Below are 14,207 nucleotides of genomic sequence, written 5' to 3'. Positions count from 1 at the left end.
AATAACGTTTAGATATTCAATTTACAATGGGATGCGGACGGGAGCTGGTGCCACTTGAACCCGGACGTAACGTAGCACTACAAAATGACGTCAGTGGATGGGGCATGTAGGATGGGGAGTTAACAGTAACATGGATGACTAGAAATCCTGCCCCTGATAGTGTGTTGCAGGTAGTCCACTGTAATTGTAAAAAAAAAGCAAATGTGAGACTGAAAGATGTTCATGTATGTCTGCAAAACTGTCTTGCACTGATTTATGTCACTGCCAGGACTGTGAAAATGTGTCAAAGGAAACAGAAGAAAGAGGTACATGGGATGATGACTCTGATGAAAGTGATAGGGATGAGTAACCCAATGTTACCATGTAGGCCTACTACTTGTTTTGTTCAACAATTATTATAAGGTGTTATTGTGATGCATTTGTATGTTATTTTGTATTTTCAATTTTCATATATTTCATTGGCGGGGGGGGGGGGGGTGGATGTACAGATGACAGATGCTGTGACCCTTTGCTGTGACCCACTTGTAAATAAATAAATGTTTCATACCATATGTTGTAATAATTCTGACCTCTACTACTTTAATTTTTAGTCTTGTCCATTTGTTGCATTATTCCAATTTAGGGGGCGTGGTAACATTTTGATAGATTTTCTGCCATGTTGGTCCAAGGTGCCCTGATTTTCTTTTCTACCTTTCATTACACATTAGGCTCACATTTTCTATGTATGAAACATAAGCTCTTGGCACAATTTACTGTGTAGGTTTGAGGTTTCATTGTACTGTGTGGCAAACACTTAAGTTGAAGCATATTCTTTAACAAATCTGCTTTCATGATATAAATTCACATAAGTAAACTAAAGGCACCAATACTTATTTCAGATGTTAAGTATATGCATTTGACATTTGAGAAAAAAATTGTGTTGCCAAAAACACATTTTACAAGCAAAAACAGCAGCACACGATTTTCGTTTTTTGGTTATACACCGTTTATACATTTATGGCTTTAAAAAAAAAACAGCAGGTTTTTATGAGTAGAACTTTTAACCCAAAGTATGAAAAAATGCATTGAATGCGTAGTTCGCTTGACATGGGAACGAAACTCATTTTCTAAGCACTTTTTCATGGGTCCCAACACGGCCTAATATACTTTATTGAAAATTACAATTTATGCAAAGTTACATATATACACATAAGTTACAATACAAACATATATCAAGGCATTTCAAAGCTTTTTTTTTTTTTTACAAGGTCAATAGGTGCCATGGTGCCAGTGACGTGTAATTTCTAACTATACACTCACTAAACTGGACTAAAAATAGACAAATAAGGACGAAGAGTCTGCATCAAAGTCTCCGACGATCGGACCAGGAAAACACGCAGACAGAGAGATGTGAACGGAAGTGTAGATGGATTATTTATTGCAGTAAGTCAGACAAAGACAGAGGGCTTCCCGCGGCCCTTGAGTTGAGCCGCGGAGCCCTAGAGCATACCTGACCGTACGGGCAGGCTGCCCCCACAAGACTAACTCCACATTGTATTTACAGACATATATATATGCAGTTTTCCATCAAACAGAGGAGTTTCTGGGAGGGGTTTTAAACTTTAACATATCAACAGTGGCATAGAAATGCATACAGAGTGGCCTCTTCGTTGAAACAATAGTATGCTACCTTCCTATCACACCTGACCAGCCAAGGTACTTGACTATGCGTGATTGCCTTTAAACTTGCAGACAGACAGACTAGACAATCAACTTAGCACAGATTGTAGTAGAATAAGAATGAATTATTGAGTCTAGATACGACATTCCCCCCTTTCAGCGGACTTACCGTCTGCTGAATACAAAATGTGGAACAATAATTCCCTTATACCCCCCTTGACCCAATCACATGTACTATACTAAACATTAGGAAAGAAACAACAGAACGTTCCACTTTAAAAGTTCCCAAAAAATAATTCCAGGCATCATGCATATATGAAAATTGACAATTGCACTTTACATTTTAGGATATACAGCTTGTCATAAATGATTTCTCTTTAGCCTCATTTAACCCTGATAGTTGAATATTACCGCTTTCTTGATATTTAGGACGTCATTACATATACGTTTATATTGCTTTAAATACAGACTCTGCTCCCCTAAGGCATGGTAGGTTACCTTAACAGGCCAGAGTCTAAGCTATAATAACGAAAACTCTCTCTACGTCTTGAGGAAAACCTCTTTGATTCATAATAGGCTATTCTTATGACTCAATTTATCGAATTATTTACTCCAATTTAAACCACTTTTCTGACAACTAGGTAATCCTCAAACAATGCAAAAATGGAACATGATTTAGCACAATTAACTGACATTTAAACACACCACCCCTTTGTCAACCCTGTGTTTCCATTTTTAAAACACACAAGTTTTTACAGACACGCTTAATAATCCATTTATACTTTGAAACTATTTTCCTTCAGAAGTTTGATCCGGACAACAGCACGCTGCAATTACATTATCCCGTAGCCTACCTTTTTATAGGCCCGAGTAAATGACGAATCGACCTACGCTACTACTCTTTCCTCACTCACTTCCAAAAGTCCCAAGTTATCTCGATATTAACAGCAAAACCTTGCACGTCGCGGCACCTAACTGCCTTTTCAGTTGACTATTATTCGCACACTAAATTTCATACGAGAAAACAATAATTAGCTCTATTAATACCAAGACGAATTACGTACTGACGCGTATTGATAGGGCCACTATCGTCCGACTGACTACAGCCACATACAATTGTTTCAATCGAGCTAAACATTATTTAATCATTTCCAAGACCCCATAGGCTCTTTAATCAACTTTTTTAACTAATTTAAACTTCGACAAAACACATATCAACACATGCCTACATATATGTTGAATAAACTTACATTACACAAACGTTTTGAATACAGATAGATTGTTGAAACTCTTCCATCTGTTATAAATGAACTATTCTAGTGTCCTCTTCCATTGTCTCTTAACTTGCTTAATATCTATTATTCGTTTGAGAAAAAGTCAATCTACCGTAAAAACACAGTCACTGCTCAAAAATGAAGCGATAAACCAATATCAATGCTACTCTTTCACCAAAATTACTTTTAGTCCCACACGTATTACTACAGTGAAGTAATAGACTAACCTATTTTGACCACTATTTTCACTTTGAATACTTTAGCCCACAATTCGACACAGAACTTATTCATACTGTATTTTAAATCCTTCTCAAATATAATTTCTCCCCTCTAAACATGTGACGTATGACGTACCTTTTGTGGTCAACCTGAGGACTGCATCATGTTATGAAGAAAACCTGAAATGTTTTTTCCGCGCACTCACGTGTCCTTTGTCCTTCCATGTCCCATCCAACACATAGTCACACTCCCCCCTTCCAGACCTTATGTGAAAATGAAATATCACACAATGACTGGAAAGAAAAATATGAACTCTGTGTAGCTACGGGTCGATCAAAACGCAACACGTGAGCTTGCAGATCTGCTCTGTTTGAAGAATGAATTGAAAACGTGGTCTCCGCTCTCGATCGCTGATGAGATGAATCGCGCCGTGCCGTCCTCTCGCCGCACGCCGTCATGAAAGCTCTCGGTCGCCGCATTGTCGGACTCGGAGACCCCCCTTGATGAAGACTCACTCGTTGAAGGCCTGTAGAACGCCTCCCTCCGGCCGCTGCTTGCCTGCCGTGAAGAGAGTTTTTCGCTCGCCGCTTGTAGTGTCGCCTTCCCCGGTCGGATCGCCGCCGCTTCCCGCCGAGATGTGGTCGCCCGTCGTTGCGCTGTAGAGGCGCTTCCTCCCGCTGCTGCATGGCGTGTCTGGAGAGCCGGTCCCTCCGCTTCGTCGCCGTCCATGTCGGAGAGCACCGCACGTGCTGTTGGTCCAACTCCCGTCGCCGAATCCCTTTGTTCCGCCGACCGCCGTTCGCCGAAAAAATAAAATTCAACTCAACGCCAATTTGTCAAAAATTGTCCACTGGTCCACGGTTCTTTTTACCTGGAATGGAATGATCCACTCCAAAAGCAGTTTGTTTCAGGCTCCATTAATGACGTGTAATTTCTAACTATACACTCACTAAACTGGACTAAAAATAGACAAATAAGGACGAAGAGTCTGCATCAAAGTCTCCGACGATCGGACCAGGAAAACACGCAGACAGAGAGATGTGAACGGAAGTGTAGATGGATTATTTATTGCAGTAAGTCAGACAAAGACAGAGGGCTTCCCGCGGCCCTTGAGTTGAGCCGCGGAGCCCTAGAGCATACCTGACCGTACGGGCAGGCTGCCCCCACAAGACTAACTCCACATTGTATTTACAGACATATATATATGCAGTTTTCCATCAAACAGAGGAGTTTCTGGGAGGGGTTTTAAACTTTAACATATCAACAGTGGCATAGAAATGCATACAGAGTGGCCTCTTCGTTGAAACAATAGTATGCTACCTTCCTATCACACCTGACCAGCCAAGGTACTTGACTATGCGTGATTGCCTTTAAACTTGCAGACAGACAGACTAGACAATCAACTTAGCACAGATTGTAGTAGAATAAGAATGAATTATTGAGTCTAGATACGACATTAGTTTCTCTTCTTTTTTTTTTAGTCGAGGGTTCTCTGTCTTTTCAGTTCAGTTTGTATTTGCTTAAATACCACCTCTCCGGAGATGACCACCTGGTGAATCACCATGGCACTTCTGGTGTTCCATAATTTGTTAATAACAGTGCAAATAATAGACCAATAAAATTCATTCTCCATGGCCGACATTATTTCAAGAAAAACTCCATACATACATGCATTATAAGTGGCATTAATATTAAAACCAATTTTTGACATTTTCCCCCAAACCTCTCTAGACCTCTGGCAGTCTATAGGAGATGCTCTATAGTCTCAACTGCATTACAGTTTAGTATCGGGCACTTAATAGTTTTGACAAAGCAGCTCCATTTTACCACCGCCCTTACTGCTAGTCTCCTCACAGAGACTAGCCACATCACATCCCTCTTTTTTTCAGAGATGTTTTTACAACTCAAATTTTTTATACATACCCGCTTCTGATTATCATCAAGGTTTTTGTAGGGGAAAATGTCACCGTACAGGTCATCACATATTTTAGCATAAATGCATTTACTTGACATAACAGTCCATTCTATATTTAGATGAGCAGAAATAGACACCAAATCAAACTTTAAAATAAGGAAAAGAGCTTCTTGCCAGGCCCTTCTTTTTGGTCCAGCTCAGAGCCTCCCCTATCCACATAGCCCTCCTTTTAAAGCCAGCTGCTACATTTTTACAAAACGAGATTTTCAGTTTCAGTCCTAAGTCCACAGCCCCAAGGCCTCCATTATTTCTACTCTTATATAATAAGTTTCTCTTTGTAACTTCCCTAGTGGTTGAAATTGACCAGTGTTTTATTTATGTATTTCAGTGTCTGGTCCTTGGGAGGAAATATAGTCGCCAAAAATAGCAGTTTTGCCAAGACATATGTCTTAATAATCATAATCTTTGTTCTATAACAGCAAGATTTTTGTGGGTGTAGCCTATATACAAGTGGATGTAGCCAACACCACCCCCCCCCCCCCCTCTCTCTCTCTCTCTCTCTCTCTCTCTCTCTCACACACACACACACACACACACACACACACACACCTGCCCTCAAAGTAGGGCAGGCTACAAGCAGCAAGTTAAGTAAATCGTGAAGAAGTGACAGGGCGACAGGGCGTGTGTGGCGTGTGAAGAGTTTAAATTACGTGACTATCACTGTCATACTTGGCAGCAATGTTTACTTTAATTACTTAACTACCTTTTACTGGAAATTAGCTTCTGTGTGTGGAATGTGAACACAGACACTGAACACACTGACTGAGCAGGATTGACAGGTCAGCATGTTGCCTTGTGCCTCATAGCAGAAGGTGATACACTGACACGAAACAAGACAGGAACGCCCAAAAACGTCACAGCCGTTTTTTTAACAAGACAGGAACGCCCAAAAACATCACATCCGGTGTTTTACCCTGGGCAGAATTTTCTATGGCTGCCAATGCAACTTTTTCCAATCCTTAATCACATACGGACAAACATCTATGCCGATAATATCTAACTTGCAGAGATAGCGTGCCTTGTCCGCGGGCAACAGATCTTTCAACGTATGGCATTGCAAATACGTTAGATAATCGCTACTCTGCGCAATATTGTTTTGAAAATGCCGCAAATTGCATTGCAGTGAACGAGAGCAAATCACAAATCACAAATCTTACCCTGGGGGGTGGGCGGAGCCGCGGAGTCGCAGCTGACGCCCCTCCCTCCGCTCTGATGACGCGTTGTTATGTCAATGTATGGGGATTTTTACAGTGGTATAGCCAGTGTTGAAGTGCTACTTTTAGAAGTGGGAGGACGACCCATTAGACACGTCTGTGCACTCATGCACGTGCATTTGCGTGCACGTGCGCAACATGTACAGACACACTATAAAACATGCAGACGTGTATAGATTATTTAGAAGTGTCGTATTTAATCGTATCGATTAAAAGTCAAAAAACATATTTTTGACAAATATGCTCTCTGGAAAGTTTTTAACCCATTTAGGCCTGAGGCCAATTCTACAAATGCCTTCAAAATCCTAAACAGTTTTCTGAAATAAATACATGTAACATACATGAATGAACGAACGAACGAACGAACGAACGAACGAACGAACGAACGAACGAACATAATTGCTGTCCGGCAGAAACCTTGTTATGTCCATATTCTATTTTTTTGTGTTTTTTGTAAATTAAGCCCTATTTGTCCATACTACAGCGCTGTACAAAACATAGACTAATTGCCAATAATGTTAATTGTAATTATGTAGTTCTAGTGAAGAAAGGTATGCACTTACACACACACGCGCGCACACACACACACACACACACACACACACACACACACACACACACACACACACACACACACACACACACACACACACACACACACACACACACCTCACCACATCTCAGGCAAATTAAATGTATATGCGTTTGCATGCTTGTGTGCACGCACACCCACACTGCACACATGCATGCACACACGCTCACATATGGGTGAGTAAAGAGGCTGTTACTTCCTTTTGGAGGTGGTTGAGTATATAATACGGCTGCATGCTGTGTGAGAGTTTCAGGGTGAATTAGGCCATCAGCAGAGCTTTGCTGCTTTTCCTCTTCTGTCTGTGAGGCTGGGACTTTGAATGAACACACAGGTAAGGATGATCCAGACACGTTTTTGGTGACCGTCCCTCAAAATGGCAATAGGTCATACGCCTATAGGTCACGTACCGGCTCTGGTTAAGAAAAAGATGTGGCAGAAAAAGTGTTGTTGTGAGCTCAGAGATTAGATAGAGCAGGTCCCATGTGGGCTCCTCCACAGCGAGGGGAAACATTATGCAGACTTGACTTAATTCTCCTAAATGGTAAATGGTGCATTTATATAGCACATTTATATAGGCGCTTTAGAAAGATTGTGCATTACAATCACCCATTCACACTAGGGATGTTAACAATAAATCATTAATCGATTAATCAATTAATTTAAAATTGGGCTGTTTTCTGTGAATGAAATGCTGTCTGGGGTTCAGTGTCTTGTTCAAGGACACTTTGTACAGTAAACCTGGAGGTGCCTGGGATCGAAATGGGAACCTTCCAGGTCCCATGACGAGAGCGAGAGACTGGTGTCCAATTATCAATTTAGGCATTTAGCAGACGCTCTTGATCCAGAGCGACTTACATTAAGCAAAAAACTAAAGCATGGCATACATAAAAGTAGTTATCATGAATCATGTATAAACTAAGAATGTAACAGCCGAGTATCTATGTCAAGTTGTCAACTATACATACTATACTATATTATATATTATACAATATACATGTGTACTATAAAGTGCTATATGACTACATAAAATGCAATTCTAGTGCTGTCTACGTAACAAGCTATAAGTCTGTCTAAAATACTATCTAAGTATACATAAAGTGCTATCTAAGTGGGGGCAACATTTTGTTGGGTATGACAGCCCCAAAGTGTTTGCTTTGTGGCTGTATGGGTATACAATGGGTAACTTTTGTGAACAACTAAATCCTCTCAAATCTCTGATTGACATACATAGCAAGTGTTCCGCTGTCTAATTTAATGCAAGAGAACCAAACGTAAGCACTTATATTGTCAATACAGCTGCTGCCTTCCCTGTCAACAAATTAAATCCTGTATTACAGGATTTAATTTGTTGACAGGGAAGGCAGCAGCTGTATTTTGTTGCGTGGTGTATAGTAATCAACTTTTGATTTAGAACTCTAGTGACTTCCATTATTCCTGTGATTTCATCTTTTGGACGCTGCCATGATTCATACTGTGTGGAGAAACTTCCATAACTTCAAACTTCCATAACTTCACATTCAATCTGTACTACTTTTAAGTCAGAATGACAGGGGGAAATCTATTTGAGCACAACAGACAATTAGTTGCGTTGGGCAGTATTTGAAATACATGTATTTGAAATACGTATTTGAAATACATTTTTGTATTTTGTAATTTGTATTTCGATGGGGATGGAAGATGTATTTTGTATTTTGTATTTAGATACATTTTTTGCGCACTGGTGTTGCGTGCAGTAAATAGAAGATATACAAGGTTCAAGGTTCAAGGTTGTTATTTGTCTCCCGAGGAAGAAATTAGTCTTAGTGTAACCAAGTGTACCAAAGGATTTACTTTTGTATGACTACGCCACCTTGAAATAGTTCAACCCATACGGCCAGTCAGCTAATTCACCAATTTGGCTCTCCTCGGCATCCAGATGCAACACTCGCCACCATGTGGGGGGGAAAACAACAAGTCAACAAATGAAACAGCTCAAAGAAAACAGAAAACAGAAATGGCTCAAAATAAACGTAAACTAAAACAAAGGAACCAAAACAAAACAGCAGTGGCTATATCTTTAAATGTCCATATGTGCCCTCACATTCCCTCCTGCCACATGAAAGAGGTCAGCACAGCTAGGGCACATGAATCATCAACGCTGGCACTAGTATAGATAAAAACCCAGTAGCAGACCCAGGTCTCGAGACCCTCGGCAGCATTCACCAAACATCTGATGTTGGCTAGATGACAGGGCCTTTAAATAGTCACTTGATTGTCAATGAGGAAGTGGACCAGCCCTATGGTGGCTCCTGAGGCTCAACTCCACCTGGCCACATTAGACAAATGCCCGCATGCAAGCGTAGCCCTTATGCCAATGTCGCCGCAGTGCAGCGCCAAATACATCTTTCTTGCATCAAAGAAAGGTAGGGGGGGGGGGGCGTAACATTCGTGACACGGTGTGAGCTTGCAGATCTGCTATTTATTACTGCGCACGACACCGGCAACCAACAACGTAGACCTAAATCCGAGGCCAACGCTTTGGTGTCACCGTGTCGGGTTACATTCAACGGCGCGTGATACATTCTGAGCAGCTGATCGATGTGAAAAGTATTTGAGTGGGAATGGATGCTTGGTAGTTTGACTAGTAGCAAGTATATGCTGTGTTTTGATGACTTCATGCCGTTCACACCGTGGCCATGGCTGTACAATTTACACCCCCTACCCTCTTATTATTATTTTGCAGATCCGCTCTGATCTCATGAATGGCCCAAATAAAGTCCTCAAGACGGAAATCCGTCCTGGGGACGGAAAACGTTAAGCCCTGTGAACTATACAACATATCTCGTAGTGCACCATTCCTGATGAAGCCGGTCGATTTGACATAATTATGGCTCAAGTGCGTACCGCCAAAACTGTGGGAAAGTATAGTGTACAAAACTTTAGGGTTACTCTATAAAAAGTGAAAAAATCACACCTGTGTGAAGTGAATGGTGCAACTCCGTGTGGGGTCCCGATGGGGTCGCTGGTCGCCAGCGAGCCGCCCCGTGTCCAAAATGGTGTAAAGCCCAAACCACACTAAAGGGTCGGGTCGGGACAAAACGTTTTTTAAGGTCAACCACACCAATGCAACTCATTGAGTTGCAATGAGTTGTTTGGGCTTTAGGCTGCACAACAGTGACACTTGGTTGTGAAAACCAACCAAACGCTATTTCGTGCTCAGACAGACGCAGCCAGGGACCCAGGGACCCAGCCAGGGACAAACATAGCTGTCTATAGGAGTGGTTGCATCACTCAAAAAGCCAGTCGGGCTTAAGTGTGACGATTACTATAGCCTGGGAAACCACACTAACTAAATGCAGGCAAACCGGTGTGACTGAGGAGCAGAGGGCAGGAATATACCGTAACCTGGCAGAGAACAAAAAGACAAGCTGGGTTAAAGTAGGTGTGAACCTCCACTCTGACTGGCTGACTGGGAGTGAGCAGATGAGTGGGCGTGACTGCACTAGAATGACGAGAATAGAGCACCGAAGTCTGACGTCACTTTCAGTAGAGGGCGTCAGTCCCCAGGTTCATGTATTTGTTTAGTTGCATTGAAATCCCCATTGAGGCGATTTTAGATCGCCTCATATAACAACTGTGTTTGAAAAATAAACATGTCACCCCGGCCGCTTCACTCATATGGATATGAAGAATCAACTGACTGAGAGAAAACGCTAATGTTACTGCTGCTGAATTAGTTAGATTTTCGCTAGAAGCAGACTGTATCATATATGAGTGACTGACTGTTGCAAACGATACAGAGACACCTCCCTGACAATAACGCAGAGACAGCTTGTTTATTTTTGGACCACAACGCTTATAGTAGACGATATTAAGAGCAAGGAACAAAACATACTCTCTCCCAAAGCCTTCGGCCTGGTGAAGACAGAAAATATTAATATTTACCATATATTTACAGGTTTTCTTTTCTCCTTCACATTAAAATCAATCTTTTCCCCGAAACATATGATCTCTGTCAATCAACTAGCAGGTGCTCTATAATTGCATCTTGATTACAATTTGCAAACGGGCATTTAACAGTTTTTACAGAGTGCAGTACTTTCATCCGAAGGAGCATTGGTCCGAACGACAACCTACCTCCTCCCTCACCCTCACCCTAACCCTAACCTCCCCCTGGGCAGACACCTAAACCTAACCGCAACCCTCTCCCGACCCGCAGCGCATTGCATCCTTCGGAGCAATGCTCTGTCGGATGATAGTATGCCTCCCGTTTTTACAAAACAACTCTCACCGCCCTTTACTGTTAGTCTCCTCACAGAGACCAGCCTCATGACATCTCTATTTTTTTCAGATATATTTTTACTACTAATGTTCTGTAAACATACCTGTTTTTGTAGGGGAAAATACCATGTACTGAAATATTATTATATATAATAATATATTGGGTAAAATATACCCGTGTTTAGTGATGGTGTAACAAAAAATATATGTAGTGTTCTAGGGTTAAATTAATCCCTCTGCTGTCCTCTTTTTCATTCCATCATCTCTCTGAACTCCCATCCACTCTCAAGGTCCACCAAGGGTTGTAGAGATGAACAACTCCACAGCGTCCAACAACACCAGCAGGTGCATTCCATCTCACGTGATCACTGTGGTTTTCCCCTGCCTGCACAGCATCGTGTTTCTAGTGTCCCTGGCACTGAACAGCCTGGCTGCATGGGTCTTCTTCAACATCCCCTCTAACTCCACATTTGTGGTCTATCTAAAGAACGTGGTGAGTGAAGGCAAAGGTAAAGCAGCAACTAACAACCTGTGGATGGAGCCCACTGGGGGGGACGGGGGGACGGACGGACGCGAGGATAGTGCACGTGGGTCCCCAAATAATTGACAAATGCCAACACATTACTATGTTATTGATAATATAACATTAATATCAACAGCTGAATGTAACAAGCAAATACCTTCATGTTATACTATCTTTATAATATTTAGTTTGTTGTTCTTTTGTGTCGCTACCTTACAGTACTTATCTCACTCTGAAACTGTATTTTAACTGCTATGCTGCCTCTGGGGAAATTAATATCTCCCTGCTGGGATCAATAAAGCTCTCCTTCGCCAACAGGTCGTGGCTGACATTCTCATGACTCTGACCATCCCTGTGAAGGTGCTGTTCTATGCAGGCGTCAGCCCCGTGGACCTGTGTGTGGCCTATTGCCGCTACTCATTCATGCTGTTCTTCCTCTCCATGTACACCAGCATCGCTTTCCTGGGCCTCATTAGTCTGGACCGCTACCTGAAGATAGTCTGGCCATTCAGGGATTACGCTGTGCAGAAGGTCAGGGTGGGTCAGGCGCTGAGTGCCGCCGTGTGGCTGGTGTTCTCATCTCTAGCGATAGCAAACATCGTCCTGACTAACAAGCCACCACCGCACCCCATTGTTCCAGGCGAACTGCAATGTTTTTCCATGATGAGCGAGTATGGTCAGAAGATGTATAAGGCATCATTTGTCATTATGAAGGTAACACATGTAAAGTTGGTGATATACTGTAGTACTGGGTGTAAAATTAAAGTAGCGATTTAATGTCACTCGTCTCTAATATAGAGATGCACAGACCTTTCTTTTAAGCAATGACCCTGTCGGACCATGCTTGTCACTAGCCTGGTTAATAAACCAGACCGAATCAGCCGTTGGCAAAAAATAAATTGCCTGCCGGCGGATTACGGTCTGGAGAGGCTCAATTGTACGCCCATTTCCTACACCAGATAAATGGGGTGGCCAATCGGGACACGGTATGCAATATGGGCGGGCTTTGGTACAGTGACTTTCCATGCTTGAGACCTTTGACTGACAGTAGCTCTGACCAATTGCGTCAAAGAGAAAATGTTTCAACCCGCCCCCCCTGGAAATGAAATCCAAGCTGAGCCTCCCCAGACTAATATCCCGCGGTCCGTGCGATATTAGTCTGGTTTATTAACCAGGCTAGCTTGTCACAACCTAATCTCTCAAGGACATATTTGAGCGCAAAGGAAAATAACCAAAAGAGGGGGCTATTGTTCCTGTCACGTCATGTTTTAACTAATTAGGACATGAAGGTATACAATATTTCTGTACTCATAGAAGACTAATTGTTTTTCCCCATAGGACCAACCTGTGTTCATATACCATATGACACTTTGCCCACTGTATGTGCTTTTTGGCTGATGTATTGTGTCCAGGTGGTGTTCTGGTGCACGCTGGCTCTGATGGTGGTCTGCTACTCGTTCATCAGCCGGACGGTGTACAAGTCCTACAAAGCCACCAGGAGCAGCAGCTCCGAAGCGGCCTTTCGCAAAACCAAAGCCAAGGTCTTTGTGGTAGTAGTGGTGTTCTTCGTCTGCTTCGCCCCCTTCCACTTCTTCCTCTTTGCCCACAACAGTCGCGGCTGGCACACCTTAAGTCACGACTGCGACGAAAAGATCACCATGTACTACAATGCACAGTACAGCACCGCTTGGCTGTCCTACACGAACGTGTGTCTTGATCCACTCATCTACATATTCCTTTGCAAGAAGTTCAGGACACGACTGGTGGCCACACTGACATGCAAGGCCCTCCCACCATAATGGTCATAATGGATCTCCAAGACAGGCCTCATACACACGTATCACACACACACACACACACACACACACACACACACACACACACACACACACACACACACACACACCAGCCCCTCCCACCCCTGACTGGCTGCAAAGTCGGGTAGGATCAACAGGGACGCGTTTGATACATGTGTATCATGCCTTATACACATGTATCAAATGCTTGTTCTGTGTTCTGTCTGTGTTTAACCCATTCTGACCTGAGATCAGATTCATACGAGGTTTTCCACTGGACACACACTGGTCTGATGAACCCATTCTGACCTGAGATCAGATTCTAAAAATGTCAGTCGCTCTTCGATTTTTCAAAAATAGCAGACCTACAAGCTCGTATCGCGCCACTCGGTGGCGCGATATGAGCTTGTAGATCTGCTATTTTTAAATAGCTAAAGCATAACATGATGCTGACACCAAAATGGGTGCCCGGTCAGAATGGGTTAATACACCTCGATGCAATTCCAATTAGCCTGTCGCTAAGTCCCACCCAAGCCCGTTGTTGGCCAATACCACGTTAGCAACGGTTACTAGGTTAGGATCCTGGTCAAGCTTGCAATGCTGGTCAAAATGGTTAAGCATGTGTCAATAAATATATTTGCTGTACACATCATGTGTGGACCTCAGAAAGAGGGTTTGTTATGAGCAAAATAGTC

At 42.6% G+C, this 14,207-nt stretch overlaps 1 protein-coding gene across 1 annotated transcript; it reads left to right on the top strand.

Moving 5' to 3' along the window:
* Positions 1–11,503: 11,503 nt before the first annotated feature.
* On the top strand, positions 11,504–13,515 carry LOC310869603 (P2Y purinoceptor 12-like; the record flags this gene model as incomplete). The annotated part of the gene is made up of 3 exons (XM_083780417.1): positions 11,504–11,686; positions 12,035–12,430; positions 13,129–13,515. 3 exons carry the CDS (start codon positions 11,504–11,506, stop codon positions 13,513–13,515), a joined length of 966 nt encoding a protein of 321 aa, XP_083636543.1.
* Positions 13,516–14,207: the final 692 nt, after the last annotated feature.

The sequence above is a fragment of the Protomyctophum parallelum genome, assembly GCF_964188405.1.
Source record: "Protomyctophum parallelum genome assembly, chromosome: 13".
Taxonomy (NCBI): Eukaryota; Metazoa; Chordata; class Actinopteri; order Myctophiformes; family Myctophidae; genus Protomyctophum; species Protomyctophum parallelum.
The sequence above is the reverse complement of the archived record's forward strand: the minus strand, read 5'-3'. Positions and strand labels throughout refer to the sequence as shown.